Genomic DNA, 21,787 nt, shown 5'->3' on the forward strand with positions numbered 1-21,787 from the left:
TGGCAAGTTTTGACCCAGTATTAGTTTTTGATACACTTAAAAACAAAGAGACTTGCAGTTAATTAGACACAACTGGTTTGGATACAATAATAGACCTGTATTTAAAGAGATTAGCAAGACATTGAGAATCTATCACCTGTATGAGAGCAATATAGAGAAATCGCAGACTCCGAGGTTAAGATTTATTCATTCTCTAATGAGGCTCTGCATGAGAAAAATGGGTGTTTGATTTTTTTTTTCTCACTTCAAGTAAGGTTTCTGATAAAATGACCTGCATTTAACAGCTGATCATGATGTATCAGGCCAGTGATGAGTCATGACCGGGTATCAAATTTAGTTCACTTCAAAACAGTGTAAAGAAACTACAAGAAATAATCAATCGCCAGTTATTTTCGATAAAACTAGTATTATAAAGAATTTTCAAACACAATTGATATTGGTAGGATATGATTGTTCATTAACTCTTTATTGAATTGTGCCAATTTTTTATGGAAAAGCGCATGCCACTTGATCTGTCTCATCCCATTGGTGAGATAAGGAAATCTTGCACAGCTTAAAATAGGAATCTTCTTTTTTTTTAGTGCGAAATCCAAATCTGGCCTGAGACAGGATTTGATTAAAAATGAGACTTGTAGTAAAGTGTAGGAATCACTGATGACATAGATATAAAACTGTATTTCCAATCTGAACTTTTATTACCAGGATTAAAATTTGAACACAGTTTATACTTTAACAGATGTTAGTTCCAAAGCATGTTGCTCAGAATTCATCTGGCTGCGGTGATATCATATTCTGCACTCGGTGAAGCTTTATCAGGCAGTTCAAAATAGCAAAAATACTTGGTACTTAATGTTTGTATCAGGCAAACTCAGTAATTCCTGAACTCTGCCATCATTACAAACTCAATTGATTGGGTAATGTAGGTACTCATCTCTTTAATAACAGGTCTAAGGTACAATATTGCACAATATTTTGAAATTAAAAGCTCTGCTTTCAGGGTGCTTTCATGGACCACTTTCGACCCCATATCCTCAATAGAGAGTTTCACGGAGCATGACATATTGCACTCTGTTCACTTTGGGCAAAAGGTGGACACAATATTAGCTTTTGACATACTTAAGTATGGATATTTACAGTTCAACTGGTTTGGACACAATATTACCGGTAGCTTTTGACATACTTAAGTATGGATATTTACAGTTCAACTGGTTTGGACACAATATTAGCTTTTGACATACTTAAGTATGGATATTTACTGTTCAACTGGTTTGGACACAATATAGCACAAAATTTGATGAAATTCAAAGACTTGTGCCTTCGATCCCTGAAACTAGTAAAACAAAAGAAAAGTAGATCTGATAGGGTTTTTTTTAATAAGGAATCCAATTAAAAAAATTCTAAATTGAACCAAAAATAAAAAAGACAGTTTGTTTGGGCATGACTCCCTTTGACTCCTTATAACTCAAAAACTGTAAGAGATATCTGAAATCTAATTGAAAAATGAAGACATGGATTTTCATAAAAAAGAAATTTCAAAATCTGTTAAAAATGAAAAAGTTGATTTTTTTTTTTATTTTTGGCATTGACTTTATCTCTAAAATGGTTTAAGATAATTCTACACTGTGAGTAACTTTAAAACAGAATTTCAAAAAGAACGCATTGACATCTGAATTATCAAAATCAGACCAACAAACAACTTTGTCTATAAATTCTAATGATAAATTCCATTTTCCCGTGTTTCAAAATCAGACCAGAAATAAAAGTAAACTTTAAAGATGTGGCCCCACTTTTGCTGCTATAACCTAAAAATGTTTAATATTATTCATAAAATCTGTTAAATATTGTTAAAACTGAATTTTTATTAAAAAAAAAAAAAAACACTTTAAATTAGAATCACAAAATTGAATGAAAAATAAATCTTCTACACCAATTTTAAATGAACACCTATTTCACCCCGGTAGGGAACTGTGTCTTCATTTTAAACAGAAATCTTCCTCTAGCAGCAAGTAACACTGTGTAAAAAAAATCATGCCATTTGATTTCCTTAAACTAAAATTACTGCACTAAAACGAAAAAAAAAAGAACAATGCCAACCCACCAACAGCATCATGACATAACAAGAAACAGCAACAAAATGATATAAAATAACTATAAATAGTATGCCCTTCCCAGTCATTATTGATTGATATTCTAGTTTTATTTGTAGTAGCAGTAATTCTTCACCATTATTCTCCTAATTAAGGGCAAGTGTTTAAAAATTCATGATTCATGATAAGTGTAAGTTTACTTCTGTTTCTTTGTTGGTGTTATTTTGTTTTTGTTTTTTCTGTTGTTTTATTTGTCTATTTTATCTGTCTAGCCTTTATCCTTGTAATATGTTCTTGTTGATTTCCACTCTTGATTCCCTTGATTACTTTTACAACAATGAAGTCCTAATATCTTATGTTGAGAATCTGGTGTTAAACTGGATGAGTGCACTGATGTATATTCCACTTTATGCAACAAATTTCAAGAACAAAGAATGACTTTATGAATAAATATCAAGGTTTAAAATGGCACAACTTTAATGTTTATGACAAATTCCAAAGCTTTACAATACTCTGATCAGGGCTAGAACTGTAGCTTCAATTACACTGAATATTGACTTATCATTATAAGTATATTTCTGCATTAGTTACATATAAACAGTAATAAAATAGTCATATCTCAAAAATTATCGAACACATGAGATTATAACCATACACCATATTGTAGTAGACAGTGTTAGTGTTACTTGTACAATTTTCACCTTAATTACAAAATACATGATCTAAACATTGGCATTTAAAAATATCAGTAACAAAGAATACACAGCTCTAGTGGTGTTGCATTTGACTGTCTTTATTTATCAGAAATGTCCTTTCATGCAAAATTTCACATAAAAATACTGGAATGAACTACTTTGAAAGATACAAAAGATGTCCAAACTATTTGTAAATTCCTTAATTTCATTTTGAATCATATGATAACTGAAATTGGTTCAAACTAGAACTCATAAATATATTTTGTGACCTCAGATATAAAAAATATATATACCGGTACCTAAAAATATATATACCTATGACAAAGTTTTTATCTATAGTCACTGATATTTGTCACCAATTTATTGTCTGTAATGCCACTCCAAGTAACTACGCCATTTTTTTGTGCAAGTAAAGTTGAATTTAAGGTAAGTAGAACATTGCAACCCACTGATGTTAATAACCTAATTATAACGCGACAGACCTGCAGTATATTACATAGAATCAACCATATCCATGCCAAATGCCATTTACAATATTCATTTACTGCAGAAAATAAACAATAATTAATTAATGTCAAGATGAAAAATAAATTTCAGTCTTAATTTTTTAATTTTAGAGTGCTGGTACTAAAAATAATAACAGTAGTTAGTATGGAGTGGCCTTACCATTTTAACCATACAATGAAATTAAGAAGTGAAATTACCAAAACCAGAAAACATAACATGTATGAAGTTTGTCCCATTCCAATTATGTCTCATAAAATGGAATGATGTAAACACAGGTGGATATAGTATAATGGTGTACACCACAACAGCCACCAAGGTTTTGTAATCAGTAACATTCTATTAACAGGAAGAACTATTGGGTACTATTATAACTTTATCACAGAAAAAATACAGAGCTTACATCATCAATCTAATTTGCAGTGATCAAGAAGTAACCTGACCTATTGATATTCTACTTTAATAATTTTCTATCTTTCCTTTAAATTCCTTGTAATGTCAAATTTTTGATTTTTTACTCCCAAAAATAAATTCACTAAAGATGGGAAGAATTTAAAAAAAAAACACCTGTTTTTTCTCCTTCATGCCACAAACTGAAAAGTCATCTTCTGTAAAATTAAACATGTCAATCTACTGATGTGGCCCTCAATAATATTCGAATTAATTATACTACAAAGGAAAAACAATAACAACAAAACACAACTCCAAACAACACCAGCTGTATACCAATCCAAACCAAAATGTTTATCTTATCTGAAAAATCATTGTAGGAGAATAACATTAGATTGGCTTTCATCACAACCTCAATAGATACAACTCTAGTACAACAACATTAAACTCTTAAAACAAAGACTATAAATAATATATACAAGTCTATAACACAACTTTGATTGGTCTAGCACATATACAAGAAAAGGGTAAAATGTGGAATGTCAGTTTTCACAAAACTTAATGAATTTTCATTAAAAATAAAATTAACTCTTTGAAGTACTATTTTAAACAACACACGATTTAAAGAACACAATCAACAGTATATTGAGGAATTATTGCAATGGTCTTGACATTAATTTTCAATCAATTTTAACAAAGTTGTGGACCTTGAGGAAGGGTTACTAGGACCCACGGTCGTTACCTCCCCTTTTGTTAAAAAATTTCATTAATTTTGTACTAAATTTAGACAAAATGAGCAAATTATAGCCTGGAAACCCACTTTTTTAATGCTTGGATCTGAACTTATCTTTTACAAATGTCTGGATCCACTCCTATAATATACTACTTAACTTTAACAGAAGGTGACACCGATTTATTTCTGACTTTAAATAGTAAATGTACTTAGTAACTCAAGCCAATGGCCTAATCCATAGTTTGTTTCATTGATAATTACATTTTCATTTTAATTTTGGAGTGGTTATATCAAAAATTTACATTAAAAAATCTAAAAATATTATACAGTTCAAAAGGGTTAACCAAATGATAAATATAAATTCAGTCTGTAAAATGCATTGACTTCTGCCTTCATGGTACATCTCTATATTCATTCATTTCTGTACATAAGCCTTTGTGTTATGATAATAGGTGTACCACAATTTGAATTTTATTTTGCCACCTCCAGAAACGGAGATCTTTAATTCCAACTTTCAGAAAGAATTGTTAAAATAGAAACCAAGGTATTTTTATCTCTTTGCAAACAATTACTTAATAATCAACAAATCAAAAACAACAATGCCTTTAACTACTGTGGTGAATTATTCACTTTGATATGACATGAAATGTACATGGTTTCAAACTTACCTTCCATTTCTATGTTTCAGTCTTTTTTCAGCATTTAATTTGGTGCAAATCTCAAGTAAAACCAAATTTTGAAAATATCACTAACCCCTAAGGAAATATCTATTATCTAAAAGGAATGTATAAAATTTGATAATACCTAAAAAACAAATTATGTGTTTCCAGTAACCCAACCCAACCCTAATTTTATCCCCCCTACCACCCTAACTTTTTTATAGTATCATCAAAAATTAAAATGTTTAAAAATCTGAAAATTCATCATTTTCTGTCATCAAGTTTGCCTTTTATTGTTTAAGTAGAGGTCAATTACATTGCATTTCATTGATCATAAAAATGTACTTATACCTGAGAATACATATATATTAAGACAATACAAAGACTGTCTTATGTAAGAAATTCAGGCATTGTGACTGGTACACAATTAACTTTCAAAATTAAAAAAAAACAAAAACAAAAAAACCTTCTTACTGACCCTAATTTTAGAGGGGATGTTAACAGAAACACATAATTTATTTTTTAGCCCTAAGGATCGGGAAAGTTTTATAATTAAAGGACATTGGCTATTTAGGAATGTAATATTCTAATGATAATCTGTTCGGATATGGTACATGTTATAATATATTTCATTTTAACTAATGCCCTGCATTCACACATTTCAAATATATGTATACAAATTTTTAAAAGGAAAAAATTAAAATGAAAATCCAAATTTGAATAATATATACAAAAAATATATGGTCTATGTGCAAAAAGGTCATCTATATAAAATAGTTATTACATTCAATAAGGTTTAATTTGCATCCTATTTCAGTACAAAAAAGGGATGGACTTGTTGCAAGGCAAAGCTGGAAATTTGTATACATATTGCTGTTGACAAAGGCACCCTAGGTATACATATCTAAATATTGCAATACACAGTGCTTAATCTTTAAAGTTCTAGATAGAGTTTCACTAAAAACATTTTAATACCATGCATCTTTTGTAAAGCAAAGTTCTTGACATTCTAAATGATACATAGGCTAATTACAAAAGTTTACCTAAAAATCTGTATTTAATAAAAGTAACACTTCATACATGTAAAATTAGTTGCATACCGAAAAGGTCTTTGAAAAAACAGCAATGTCTGTTTACAATATGGAATTTTTTGTATAAACAAATACTATGGTTTCATTTAATTTCATGGATATCAATCTTTATGGTTAGAGGAAAATACACTTTTCATTGGATACTTGAATCCGTGGTTCGACGGGACATGATACCCAAAAAATCAACCATATGCCTGTATTCCAGTAAAATTATTATCAAGGCAAAACTTTTATTATAAAAATCTTTGAAAAAAAAATAAAAAAACCAATCGAATTGTTGTAAGTTTCATCAAGTTTTTTTTTTTGGGGGGGGGGATATGTGTTTCACATCACAAAACAATGAGAAAGACAGATATTATATTTACGAAAAGTTGTCACATACATATATTAGTAGTTTTCATTTTCCTTATTACAAGTTAAAGTTCTGATAAGTCAAAACTCATTTGTTTAAAAAATTCAGGGCACCACTGTTATAACTTTGTTGAACAGAGATGGAAAAACATCTAGTTTACTGATTGCCACTTTCACAACAACTGTTAAAAGTTGAAAGATGGTAAAATCCAAGAATAATGAACCTGTAAATCCAATGATACATTTATGGCTAAACCATAATTACATAACTCTGATAGGCCAAAGGCTATTAAGCTCTCATAAAAAAAACTGACTTGTCATGTTATACACAATGGTCGAAAGTTCGTTGTGGCTTTATTCTCTATGACATATGAACAGTGTCGAGAATAAACTATCAAAGTCTTCCTACTGATGATTTGCATCCACAGAGATAATTATTAGTTGAATTCTTGATTTTGTGGCTCCAGACCACCCATGAAAACCATGAAAATAAGTATCTCACAAATAAAAATGAAACCACAGTAACTTGGCCTATGTGGCAAAAAAAAAAAACAGCTGGAGATCGAGATAAATTTCAACTTGCTACAAGTTTGTACTGTACAAGATATAGCATCCACTACAAAGCCTGATTGATTTTTTAGGATCCATTTTGGTTTAAATCTTGCATTATCAAACAATAAAAAAAACAGTAGTCCAAATCACAAAGAGTCAAATAGGTTATAATGTAAAATGTTACAATGCTATTTTTCTGTTTAGACTCTATTTCTTTTGACTTATTTTTCAAAATCTATCCAAGAAACCTTAATATACAATTACCATACCTTTACTTTATATTGATTAAATTCTTATCTTCAAAATTACTGAAACAATAGACAGATTAGACAGATGGAAAAATAGTTTGACACTTTTCAATATCAATCTTCATATATTCTCCCTTTACATTTTTTAGTTTAACAAGTAGACTAATAAAACATGAGAACATATATACATTCTTTTAATGATTTGTGAAACAAAAATAAATGCATTAAATGCAAAAAAGTTGGAAAAGTACCATGAAAATATATAAAAAAAATAAGAAAATAATACTGATTACATTATATTAGTAATGGAAATATATGGAAAAAAGAATAATTAAAAATCAGAATAACAAAAATACTGATTAGTAGTAGTGGTATGTACCTTATTCTTACCATAAAATCTTCAAGAAAAAAACATTAAAAAAATCTGAATAAAGAGCCCAGTTATAGTCATCACAACCTCAGTAAAATTTCAACCTGAATCCAAGTAAACTGAATAATAAAACAAAATAAAAAAGACAGATTCCTGAATTATTCGTTGCATTTCTAAATATATCTTTCTTTTGAATAGTTACAAAAGCAAACAATTCAATTAACAAATGATATAATAATGAATGTTCCATTTTATATGCTTCACAACATTTCCAGTGAAAGTACAAGACATTCTCTATGATTACCACAGGAACACATAAGCATTACATCAAAATATTTTTTTTTACATTAAATCATACTGACTGACAAGACAGTCATGATTTGTATCATGTCACAAAGCTTAGTCTATAGTGAGACAATGCTAAAAATCCCATTCAAACAAAAACAGAGGTCAAGTATGATTATCATCAATCCACAACTTCATGAAACTCCACAACAATGAATATGAACTAATATCCTTTATATGAAAAATCTCTGACATGTTTAGAAAAAAATAAATCCTTAAAATGCTCTATATCATATATCTAGATAAGGGTGGATAGTTTTATATATAATTTAATATAAATGTTTTAGGCACTGATTGTGTTGAAATATATCTAGTGATTGTAATTTTGAGATGGTCATTTTAAGTTTCTACAAAATAATTAAATTACCACTGATTACTTCTGTTGATTTAGTTCTCTTAATTGCATAGCAAAACCAAGAATTAGAATTTAATCATACTAGCAAAAGCAGTAAAATATGAAATTTAACAACAATTCATATTTACTAACAGAAAATAAAAACCAGATAGGATATAAATGACAAAGAAAATAACACATTATAATTTAGTTGTAGCTTCAACTTCTTGATCTTCATCTACTGCATCACAAACCTCAGCATACTGTTCAGCCAATAAAGGTTCTTCACTAGCTACACTACTTCTGTTTTCTTTAGACCTACGACGAGGCGGCTCTACTTTCAATGATACTTGACTAGAGGGACGTTGAGCTACAGAGGAGTCCTCTTTTCTATTTTTAGCTGACCCTGGCACTAGATAATCATCTTCGGAAACCAGGATCTGTTCTTGACTTCCTACAGATCTGTAACCAGTATCTTCACTACTACACATCACATCATGACGATCTAGATGCTCAGGGACATGTCTATCTTCAAGTCCATGTATACTATGCCTGTTATTCACACCCTCCTCATCGCTATTGTCATCACGTTCTGCCTCAAACCTGGATTTAAGCTGAGACAGTTTATAATCATCTATATGTATAAATCCTGAAGGACTCCTACATTCTTCCCCATCATTTAATCTTCTTCTTTCATTGTCCATTCTCTGTATCAGAACTTGTATCTCCTCACTTGTAGCATATGCTAAATCATTTCTCTGTTTTCTATTAGGGAAAACCATAGGCTTGCCATCCCAAGGTTGTTGATAAGGGTTGGCATCTTGATCATATGAATTCTTGACTGGTTCTATTGGAGGTACTTTTGGCACAATAACTGGAGCCTTCTTAGCAGCTTTTGGGGCCTTCTTGGCAACTACTGGGGCCTCTATGGCAACAACTTTATCATATGGGGGAGGACTTGATGGAAGTGAAGGAGGTATTACAGGAACAACTGGTGGTGAGACTTTCTTGGCTTCTGTTGGGAAAAATGATCCCATGTTTTTCCCAGGTGTTACAGGCTGGACGAATGGAGACGAGACTATAGGGTTTCCATTACCCACTGGGTCATAATAATTACCACCAGCATAACTTTCCACTTCATTATAATCATTATAGTCGTTTTCCTGTGGTAAAGGAGGAGCCGTCACAGACAAACTCTGACTGAATACTTCATCTCTTTTCTTCACCAATTTTCTTCTTCTAAAACAGAACAAACTTTTAAGCCTAAAAATGAATCGAATTGTTTCAAGTAGTTAAAGAACATTATTTCTGAAAAAATACACACAAAACAACATATGGCTACATCTAAGATCAATGTTTACTCAAAATTTGTGTAAAAGTAAAATGAATGCACATTTTGAATAATTTTTATTAAATGTGGTATAAGTTTTAATGCAAATTCTAAATCAAAACATATTTTCAGTATTGAAACCTAAAGTATGTTTCTATATGATATTTTATTCCGTAGTTGCCTGAATGTTGCCCATTTCCATTCAAAATTGTTGTTCATCTTGCTATATTTTGGAATCATGTGTTGCAGGATCAAGACAATACTAGTGCAATGGCTTGACAAAAAATAGACATATGTACAAAGCTCATCATATACTTACTTGGACAACAAATGTCTATGCCAACATTTTGTGCACTATGGTGGACAAAATATGTTTTGGATAGACATCTTTTGTCAACCCAAAATGCAATGGCAATGACATAGTATTTTTTACTAATAACTTAACTCAAAAAGTGTTAACATAGGCAATTATTGTCTTACTAAACACAGTTTATTTTTAGGTCAGCAAAACTAGGCTGACAAAACACCTATAGGGTTGTGGTAGACAAAATGTATTTCTAATAGACAGATGAACTATTTTATGAGACATTCTATGCTTGTAACAGTCATAACACAACTGTGAGTGGTGATACCAATCGTTATTTTGTCTAAAAGTGTTTGTATTATTTGACTGGTATATGATACTATGTTGTTTTTTTTTCATTTGAGCCATTTCAGTCATAATTAAATCATCTCTTTACCTTCTACAGCAACAAGCTATGATGATCAAAACTAAGACAATGAGGACTGCTGATGAGGCTCCAGCAATAACTGGTACATGATCTGTTCAATAAAACAAGTTATATTGTTACCAAATAAAATACCTATTTATGTAGATGCATTGAAACATAAATGGCTTCAGAAATGACATATTGGGAATTGACATATGCAGTTAGGGATTCTTACTTTTAATACAGGTATACAGCATGTGTTATAGGGAGCCCTACTTATTCATGTTGGTCATCACATCAGCAATGTAACAACATAGCCAGGCACTATAAACTTTCAGAAAACATTACTTAAACATTGTATTGAGAATATTACTACTTTGTTGATTACCGTATAGTGGGTAATTTTCGTGGCATGCTATTTTTGGCATATTTTCATGGTCTGTCTAAAAATGCCAAAATAAATTACAAAAAAGAACTTACTCAGGGCTACAGTACTTAGTACAGCAAAAATTTAGAAAAATTAGAAAAAGCAACATTTTTCCTTCAGATTTTTGCCCCAAAATCACCAAATTTTACACCCAACATAAGGTATATCTGATAACATTGTTATATCTCACAGTGGAATAGTGTCCATTTCTACAACACATAACTTACTAACTGAATATTAATAAAACATGAATGATTTTAATTTGTGATTATGCTTGTCATTTTTGCTTGGTGCTTTGACTTGTTCAGCCTGAAAGTGCTCTTTTAACAGCAGGCCTTTCATTAAGAGGCTTTAACAGGTACTTTAACCCTTCTAAACTACTGAAAGGTACCTACAGAATTTTAATATTTCATACATTTTTATTAAACAAAATGATGAAAAGTATCTCCTACAAAACCATAGGTACCAGCATTGTAAAAAAATAATGAAACCCCTGTAATAACATGCAACTCTTGTAAAGGGAGATAACTTATAAGACCACAACAGATAATAGGATCTTACTTATTTCTTCTCCTAGATTACCAGGATCTGTGTCTTTTCCTGTAGCTGGATTCTCTGAAACATCAATGATGAAAAAGTAACCCTTTTTTAAAGTTTTTTTTAAAGTTATCTTGATATACCTTGAGCTTGCCAAACACGTTTTTCTTCTTTCAATATTCTTTCATAGTTTCTATGTTCTAGTTTAAACTTGTGAAATTATCATAATAGCCTTATTAGTGTATTGTTTTAATCAAAATGGAATGGGCTGAGATTAAAAGACCTTGTCATTGAAAGTGTATAGGTGTAGAAGGGTACACATTAGTAGTTTGCCGATTATTCAAGTGGCAGTCTTTGTAAGAATCATGCAAATTCTGTAAAATGTGATACACCCCAAAAAAGGCTACATTTTTATTTTGTTATTAAGTTGCTCTATAAGTCTATATAATGAAATGTACAATCATTCAATCATTCATTTCAATATGTCTGCTCCACATATGTTCCACATAGAGAATCCAACAGTTTCTATTGTATTTTAGTGTCATTTACAGAGTTATCTCCCTTAATTTTGAATTCTATAGTGCATTCTATATAATTTTTATTTCCTTAGAAAAAGGGTAATAAATGTATAAAAAACTGCATGTTAATTTCTGTTTACCCTGACCTTTTAAACAAAATAATGCTGATTAAGTGTAGAAGGATGTTCATTAGGAGTAGTTTGCTGATTATTTAAGTGTAGTTGGGTACTCGCTAGGAGTAGTTTGCTGATTATTTAAGTGTAGTTGGGTACTCGCTAGGAGTAGTTCGCTGATGATTTAAATGTAGAAGGGTACCTGCTAAGAGTAGCTTGCTGATTATTTAAGTGTAGAAGGGTACCCACTAGGAGTAGCTTGCTGATTATTTTATTGTAGAAGGGTACTCACTGAGTACTTCGCTGATTATTTAAGTGTAGAAGGGTACCCACTAAGAATAGCTTGCTGTTTATTTAAGTGGAGAGGGTACTCGCTAGGAATAGTTTGCTAATTATTTAAGTGTAGTTGGGTGCTCATAAGGAGTATTTTGCTGACTATTTAAGTGTAGAAGGGTACTCACTAGGAGTAGTTTGCTGATCATTTAAGTGTAGAAGTGTACTCACTAGGAGTAGTTTACTAATTATTTAAGTGTAGTTGGGTGCTCATAAGGAGTAGCTTGCTGACTATTTAAGTGAAGAAGGGTATTCACTAGGAGTGGTTTGCTGATTATTTAAGTGTAGAAAAGTACTCACTAGGACTAATTGGCTGCTTCTTTAAGTGTACTTTTGGTGCTCATAAAGAGTAGTTTGCTGATAATTTTAAGTGTAGAAGGATACTCGCTAGGAGTAGTTTGCTGATCATTTAAGTGTAGAAGGATACTCACTAGGAGTAGTTTGCTGATTATTTAAGTGTATATGGGTACTCGCTAGGAGTAGTTGGGTGCTCATAAGGAGTAGTTTGCTGACTATTTAAGTGTAGAAGGGTACTCACTAGGAGTAGTTTACTAATTATTTAAGTGTAGTTGGGTGCTCATAAGGAGTAGCTTGCTGACTATTCAAGTGAAGAAGGGTATTCACTAGGAGTAGTTTGCTGATTATTTAAGTGTATATGGGTACTCGCTAGGAGTAGTTTGCTGATCATTTAAGTATAGAAGGATACTCGCTAGGAGTAGTGTGCTGATTATTTAAGTGTAGTAGGGTACCCGCTAGGAGAAGTTTGCTGATTATTTAAGTGTATATGGGTACTCGCTAGGAGTAGTTGGGTGCTCATAAGGAGTAGTTTGCTGACTATTTAAGTGTAGAAGGGTACCTGCTAGATGTAGTACACTGATTAGCAATAGAAGGGTGCTCATTAAGTGTAGTAGAAAGGTACTCACTAGGAGTAGTTTGTTGCTTAAATGTAGAAAGTGACTAACTAGGATCAGTTGGCTGATTATTAAGGAGATGAAGGGTACTCACTTTTAGTAGTTTGCTGAATATTTAAATGTAGAAGGGTACTCGCTAGGAGTAGTTTGTTGCTTAAATGTAGAAAGCGACTTACTAGAATTATTATTATTTAAGCGTAGATGGATTTTCACTGGAACTAGATTGAAGATTATTCAGTAGATGAAGTGTACTATGATTTTTTGTTGTTAAAGTGTAGAAGGGTACTCACTAGGAGTAGTTTTCTGCTTAAGTGTAGAGGAGAACTCACTATGCTGAACACTGTGTGGTGTTGTAGTGGGATAAAATTCTGGAGGTATACAAACACTCTTAGAAGCTTGATGTATAGCTGCTGAACCACAAGTTACCATTACATCAACATTTGAATAGGTGGCTGTAAAACAAAATATCACACAAATAATTAATGTTCAGATAATGCATAATCCAAAATGAAAAAAAAAACTTAATATTCATTCTGTGTGCAAATAATTGTCCATTTTTCTCAATTGCATTATGAGAACTCTTAAAAGGTTATATCAATATGGATGGACATGGTTGAAATCACAGAATTAAAACTTTCATCTTGAAATTTTCAACCTCTGCAATGAGAAATTTTACAAAATGTTAGAAAAAGTCAATTGTATAAAGGTCTTAAAAATAAAATCAGTAAAAGTATACTTTACCTTTAATTTTTAACCATATCTGTGATATATCAAATTCAGGCTTATTATACAATGATATTCTAGCATATGGCTTCATTGTATAATACAGATCTATATTTCTATAGAAATGATTAGTGGCACATCTAAAAGACCGCGGACGACTGTTGTATTCTCCATCAGTAATGTCAAATGCACTATGTGGATGACACTGAGTGATGTTATGGTTCTGATGTAGACGAACATCTATAGCACTTATTACTAGTCTGGCATTAGAATTACAATCTGATGTTGACACTACACATGCACAAAGATTACTGTTCTTAAATCCAGGATTTACTGTTGGTTGTGAACCATTCAGAACTAAGTTTAAGTTGGAACCATAGGCGGTACTGTTTGAACAAATATCCACGAAACTTGAATCTAAAAAATAAATATCATGCTTGTTAATCAATAAATAATTATTTTATACTTCATACAGATATCACAGATTCTATTGGTTAAGCATTATGTGATATTTTGGTCTATTCCTTTGTAGCGCTGCCCCTAAATAAGAGGCTCCCAGAAGCCTGAATTGCTCACCTGGTTAAATTTTGCCTTTCAAGGGCAATACATTTAACAAGAAGTTGTCCAAAAGTTTTACTCAAGAAGACTTTGGTAGTACTTATCATAAGGAACATTTCAGCAATTGAAAGTTTCTTTCTGTCATAGTTTTCAAGATATTGGCTGAAAACTATAAGAAAAAAAAAAAAAAAAAAAAAAAAAAAAAACATCATTTTTCACCTTTCAAGGCCAAAACTCTTACAAGGTGTCATCTGACAACTTTGATCCCTGGAGACTTTTGTAGGCCTTATAAATAAGGATCATATCAGCAATAGAAAGAATTTGGCTAAACTGAACAGTTTTAGAGATATAATATGTGAAAAAAACTCCTGTCTGATCCATATGTTCTATTTTTAGTTATTGTGGCCATATTTTTCAACGGATCAAAAATAACTCTCTAGTTTTTCTGCATATAGCATCTTCTTTTTTTGACTGTTCTATCCCTATGAATTTGAAATGTTTTATACTACGATGTTTGGAATTAAAATGAATTGCTGCAAGCTTATTGCACAATCTACCTTTCCTTATATCAGTCAGATGGTTCTGTATATACTCCTTCAGCACAGTATCTATTTCTCCTATGCAAACAATATGTTTACAAACCCTGCTGTCTGTCTAGTTATAAGAATTTTACTGTGAAAGTATTATTGTTCGTGGGGTACTAATTTTCATGGATTACTTGGGTTTGATATTTTTCATTAGTGTGTACGATGGAGCTGTCAAATCTACGAATTTATGAATAAATGAACTGATCATTTTCCCCCAAACCACAGAAACTGGTATCCACAAATGAAAGTACTTTCACAGTATCATGTTCTAACAAGTAATATTCAAGTTCCTTACACAAAAATAAAGTGTCCATTGACAACATAACAGACAAAGGCCATGCCACAACAACACAGATGACTGCACCATACGACTATACGACCACAAATCATACAGTACTTGTATAAAATCTAAAAATATTTTTCTTCTTGGAGACCCACATTTTGTGAAAATGACACAGCAACTCACACCATACAACCAACAACGTGACATGGTCGTCAATCTTAATATTGAAGTAAATAGGAGCTACTGTTATAACTAAGGCAATTTTCTTTCCAAAGTGAGTTCTAAATAAACCATGTATATTTGACAGTGGTAAAAAAAATCAAGTAAAATAACATATGCCTCACCTTCTTCACACCTATATTTAGCTGCAACATAATTAGATTCACTTCTAGGGCCATAACATGAAGACATAGTAGGAATGTGCTCTGCTCTTAAATTATGACACTCTTGTTTCCCTGAGCATTTAGAATAAACTAAGGAAGCATTGTAGTCAGAGAATGGCACACGACAATCAGCAGAATCATATGTACAGCACTGTCTTTTGTCTTGGCAAGGTTCTGGAGTGTTTGGACATTCTCCTGTCACTGGTTTGGTACCATGTTCCACAGTGTCTATTGCTATCTTGTGTGACAAGGGACATTGTAATGAGTATTGGTAGCTACAGCGACCAGCACATGCTGAAGATACTTTCTCCTCACCATCATATTGAAAGGCATAACCTGAAATACCATCAAAAAGTAAAAAGGATTGACAAATAAATGAACTACTGTACCAGCCAGGTCGGAAACTCATTCAAATTCTAGCCAGTCCTGAATACAATTTTTCAATATATTTACTATATGGCTATTAGACTTTTGCTAAAATTAGCCAGCCCTGCCAAAAATAGCCAGTCTCTGGCTGGTGGGCAGGCAACTATTTCTAATTCTGGTACCAGTAAATTAGTAACGAAGTAATTAAGCAATATATATCACAATTTAGATTCCAATATGCAATCAACAAATCAGCCATAATGTTTGATTCCCATTCATTAAAATGAAAAAATGTGTTTTATACACATGTAGTTAATATTTTACTTTTGTTGTATAGTCTCTCATTACTTTTCATTCATGAATTTTAGATAGTGTAAATGTAACTGTATATTAGTTGAGACTTTAATATAATATTTGCCTCGTCTACATGAGATGTAGATGTACTAACTGATTGAATTTAAGGAATGTCTTTTCCTAGTAATTGAAAATCTATGAATGAAAATGAAAGGACTATACATGTACCTGCCCAGCTAGATTTTCATTTAAGGAATGTTACTAATATCTGAAAATATTATCTTGTAAAAAGAACTTTGGTTCGATCAGAATAAAACGTGTAAATCTAACTGAAGTTCTTTATACAAGACAATATATGCAGTCGTAAAATACATTCTGTGTAATTTAACATTTTGGCACTAACTACATGTGTGATGAATTCATATTAATTTATTCCAATACACACACCTTTTTTTCAGACCTGATTATTTCATTGGTAAAAAATGCGCAGTTTAAAGTTCACGGCCTTGTTTATTGATCAGATGATAGGAAAATCTTGTATCCAAGATAAAATTGAAACAACAGCATCTTTTCTAACAGTTAAAATGGTCATACTAAATTATTTTTAATATAAAAAAGATTATCTGAATAAAATGAATCAGATGAAAAAAAGTTTAATTGTTCAAACAAAATTAGCATCATAGATAATAAAGGACACTTGTCTTTACATTTATTTAGTAAAATTTAGTTTCATGTTTGCCAAAATAGGTAATTAAGGTAATTAGTTGGTTCATCGTACACAAAATTTAAGCTTGAAATTGCTGCACAGGTTTTTGGGTTGTAGTCCAAAATTCTTCACATTTATGAATATAAAAAGTCCCATAACTTAAACAACAAAAAAAAAGGAATTTCATAAAATCAATCAAAGGAAACAATTCACCAAAGTTTCACAAAAATTGGTGGCACTGTTTTTGAGTTATTGTGCAAAGTGTGAATGACAGACAGACAGGGGTACACCATAATATGTCCTGTCTTAAAAGACAGGCTTACAAAAATTGAATATTTTAGGAAATCATCCATATCCTCATTTAATATAGAGCTTGCTGTCACAAAGCAGACTTTTACTATCATGTTAGACTTCTTACAATTAGGCTTCTGGAACAGGGTTATGTTGCTATAAAGTTGAACCATCACTACAGAAGTTTATACATCTGCACCATGAAAACTGATTTGTTCAACGTGTCATAGTTTTCCTTTCCTTTTTCATCTACCCTGGACTTGACTTTTTAAGAGCAACTCAGCTGGTGTTTATAGAAAAGCAGAGGACGCTTACGCTACCGGTGCATCTGGTCCATGCTTTCAGTTTTTAGTGGAGTAGAAGCTGCTCATTTACTTTTGTTCCTTTGTACTATGTTTTATTTCCATTATTTTATATTTTTTTGTTGTGTGTGTCTGTTTTCCATGTCTGGTCTTTGTTCATGGATTATATTCTTTTGATTTCTGCTAAAATCTTGGTTCCCTTGATTACTTACTCTTTAATACTGAATAACTATCGTTCTGGCATTTAAAAATAAAGAATTCAAAAGAATTTTGTTTATATTTCACAGCCCTGATACTACAAGTACAGTCTTCGCTTAAAAAGCAAAAAAAAGGAAGCATATTCATATAGGTGTTTCTAATTACTCTAATTTTTTATTGTGTTTGACAACATACTTACGAAAAGAAATTTTGATGACAGTTTCAACAACTTCCTTTCTATAGATTACATAACTACATGCCCAAATGTGTAAAGGAAAGGGCACATTTTTTCTTAAATACCAATATCACTGTTTCTTGAAATAATGGGAGAATTTCTCAGAAAGGAATGGCCATTACTACTTGTGGGAATAATAACACTTGCATTTTGTGTCATTTGTGATCATTCATGCATATGTGTACCTTTCATTTTTTACAGTACAAATATAATATTTTCGGCATTGATGAGCTTAACTACTTATCTGCAATTACTGTGAAAACTATAACTTTATCTCAGACATTTGACTCATATTTCTAACAATATATTTCAGATCAACAGTCTAAAGACAAATTATTTGCATCAACTACTGTCAAGATCATTGGCATGTTAATCAGAAGTCAGTACTTGAACATAAATATGTAATGTACAAGTACATGTAAATGAACAATGTATAAGTAAATGATCATCTACAATTTCATACTGTGACCAATGACAAATTCTTCCACCAGTAGATACAGTATACACATTTTTCGTGTGCTAGTATATGTGAATAAGAGAGGTCAACTGCACAAGAAAATTGACACTGAAAATTATAATTACATGCCAAAACAAATTAACTCCTGATGTCGGAATGTCCTACATTAGTACATGTACATGTACTTAATCAGTATCTTGCGAATGTAATAATTATACAAGATCAAATGTATATACATGTACAAATGTAGGGTACAAGGACCATTTGAAATAAAAATTAAGACTACAAGTTTATTGCCATAAACATGTACATGTACCAATGATTAAATTATTTAGAATGAGTGGCTCATTCATATCATTAAACAACTTTTCCTTCGACTTGAATTGTTAAAATCCAGTGACACTATAATACAGTACCACAATTTTAACATGGTCAATTCGGAATGATTGTGTCACCAAGAAGATTTTCAGTTGTTGGCAATTTTATCAAAAACCTACTATAATGCCAAATTTGTAGTACATGTACATTTGTATATCATTCCTACCGAATGTTTCTTTGTTTATATTTACAACAGTGTGTCAATAGAGAACTTGAACAATCCAGTGATAAGTATACTTATCATGGGATTTCATGAAAAGTCAAATAATATCCTTTTGACTTGTTTATATCAGCTTCTGATGTTTGTTTGTATTTAAGGGGAATGCTAAACAAGACAATTGTCATTTAATAATAGAACAATTGAAAAAAAATTATGGTATGATCAGCAATTGGCTTAAATTGATATTGAGTATACACAGTATCCATGTAGGTGTCAGCATAAATGTAATTTACATACATGATACATGTAATGATGTATATGTAATTGTAAACCTGAATAAATGTGATATAAACATTGTGCTTACCATTGGAGACAACAATTGTAATCACTGTTATAAGAAGCCATATATCATTCATTGTCAACGTCTTCTATTCTTCCAATACTGTCCTGTCCTCGTACATTGCTTTTATAACTACGCTAAACAAATTTTCGACAACATTGAAAAAATTCCTTGACCAATGAGGTCAACAAAAACATCATAACTTCAATTACTTGGACAATGCTTTGTGTGAGACAAGAGCTCTTTTTAAGAAGTACTATTCCTACATCACATCATTGCCTAATTTTCGATATATATTAATATTTCATTGTCAAAAAAAGTTGATATATAGGTTTCGATTTTTCGACTTCCCCATTTTTACCTTAAACGGAAGTACATTAAATATCAGATTCGGTACCGGAATCGTACACCAAAAATACGGATTCTAGGTTACATACAGGTTACAGACCACCAATTCAACCTATGAGCATTTGGAACGTAGGCAAAAATAGTCCTACGCAGAAATTACCCCTGTTCCTCATAGTGCTGTGAAAAAAGTTCTCATCTTATTTAAAAAAAATTAAACAGTTTCTGAAAGGAAAAACATTTCTGTACATTTTATAGGTGCATTTTGCTTCTTGTGATGTGAAGCCTAATCTCCATAATGATTTTTAAATATACCCCTATCTTGTGAAAACACTGGGATTTGCCATGCTATTTATAGATCCTTCACTTCCGGTGACCAGTACTGCACTGCAAGTCTGCTAACCCCACATGCCATTCTGAGGATTGTGAGCTGACATATGTAGAATCATGCTGATATATAGTCCTCTGCAGGTTAAAGTTAAGGTAAAGTCCAGAGAAGCCATTGAATATTGTGAAATTAGCATAGAAGCCTATGGAAAGTGGAATTAGTGGTTTTTAGCCTTAACAATGAGCTTTTAGAGCAAAAATAGTCCTCACAAGTTGTAGTGCACTTGTGTTATGTTGCTGTAGAAAAAGTGCACGTCAAAACTGCACACATGAGCATGTGTTTGGCAGGGAATTATATTTTCTTTATCTCTACATAAAATGGTCATTGTAGCTTTACTAAATGAAATATTTTTATGAGTTCTGCATGAAGACCCCTTTTTATGAAATGTAGGGAAATTCCCATTCTATTTTTAACTAATTGTCTTCTAGGAGCCAGTGTAGCACTGCAGGGTAGTAAATCCACATAATATTTTCAGGGCTATTAGTGTATGCAGCTTTTAGGTAATATATAGGCTTCTTCAGGTTAAATTTAACGTAGAAGCTCCATAACTTATTGAACTTAGTGAATTTAACATTGGAGCCTTAGTATGGGAAGTGACATTAGTAGTTTGTAGCCTTAACATTCTTAACAGTAGAAATAACTGGGGAAAAAAAATCAAAAGAAATATCAAACATCCTCAAAATATCAATAAGGCTCATGTGTCCACGTGTGTTCATTGGACACGACTAACTTCAGTCATGTGCAATGACCGGTCAATAATTTTTGGGGTGGGACCAGTGCACTTCATATTCTCTTTAAAAAATGTCCTTTGTTCTTTATTATTATTATCTGAAAAATACAAAACAAAATTCATTTCCGTTTACAGATGTGCAATAAAAAAGTGTGATCCTAACTAATGATCTAGATTAATATACAATACAGAATGATTTTGTTTGTAAAATAAACAAGTCCTGCCCTCAATAGACATTGGCCTGTCCCTAAAAAAATGAGGGGCCTACGGACAAAAGTGACACTGGAGGATGACGATCCACATACACAATGTAGACAACGAAATAAGCTATAAATGCATTTATATGTAAAAAAATAATGATAACAGAGACAAGGCAGCACAAATAAATCTTAAGCATTTGAAACATGAACGTCCGCAAAAAAACGGGGATGGCGTCAAATGCCCGGAAGGTTAAGCGTGTCTTGTTCCGCCATCGGTACCGTCTCCTCTCTAACCGCAGACAAGCCTTTCGAAATTCTCTGACATTATTCAAATCAAACGTCGTTTGACAATCGTATAACGTCGAGTAAAATCATTCGCTTTTACCCTACCAGTGCAACTGTCCGTGCTCCCAGTTGCTCATTTACTTTTGTTACTTTGTATGTATTAATTTAGTTACTTTATGTTCTTTGTCGTGTTTGTCTGTTTTCCATGTCTGGTCTTTGTCCCTGGATTACATTCTTTTGAAATCCGCTAGAATCTTGGTTCCCTTGATTACTCATTCCCGACTTAGCAAGATTCTCGCATTTTCTGAGAGGGCTGGCTGTAGCGTCTAAAGTGAATTTC

General features: G+C 31.8%; 1 protein-coding gene across 3 annotated transcripts; it reads right to left on the minus strand.

The window, feature by feature from the left end:
- Window positions 1–2,546: 2,546 nt before the first annotated feature.
- On the minus strand, window positions 2,547–19,878 carry LOC148619130 (uncharacterized). Of its 3 annotated transcripts, none has more exons than XM_088578699.1 (7): window positions 19,524–19,878; window positions 15,734–16,108; window positions 13,980–14,378; window positions 13,529–13,690; window positions 11,388–11,441; window positions 10,430–10,511; window positions 2,547–9,598 (listed from the first exon to the last, which is right to left on the minus strand). In XM_088578699.1, the coding sequence occupies exons 1-7, from the start codon at window positions 19,573–19,575 to the stop codon at window positions 8,560–8,562; spliced, it is 2,163 nt and encodes a 720-aa protein (XP_088434825.1). In that variant the 5' UTR covers window positions 19,576–19,878; the 3' UTR covers window positions 2,547–8,559. The 3 variants fall into 3 exon arrangements, with proteins under 3 accessions (XP_088434825.1, XP_088434827.1, XP_088434826.1); XM_088578701.1 differs by having other exon boundaries at window positions 13,568–13,690; window positions 19,524–19,856; XM_088578700.1 differs by having other exon boundaries at window positions 2,547–9,595; window positions 19,524–19,856.
- Window positions 19,879–21,787: the final 1,909 nt, after the last annotated feature.

The sequence above is a fragment of the Perna viridis genome, chromosome 4 (genome assembly GCF_037379345.1).
Source record: "Perna viridis isolate PV_CMFRI_1.1 ecotype Kerala chromosome 4, ASM3737934v1, whole genome shotgun sequence".
Taxonomy (NCBI): Eukaryota; Metazoa; Mollusca; class Bivalvia; order Mytilida; family Mytilidae; genus Perna; species Perna viridis.

Coding starts and splice junctions, on each gene's coding strand:
- LOC148619130 (XM_088578699.1), bottom strand. CDS start 19,575: ATGAATGATATATGGCTTCTTATAACAGTGATTACAATTGTTGTCTCC. Junction 13,691..13,979: donor GATATGGTTAAAAATTAAAG/GTAAAGTATACT, acceptor TTTGTTTTACAG/CCACCTATTCAAATGTTGAT. Junction 10,512..11,387: donor TAATCTAGGAGAAGAAATAA/GTAAGATCCTAT, acceptor TTTATTGAACAG/ATCATGTACCAGTTATTGCT.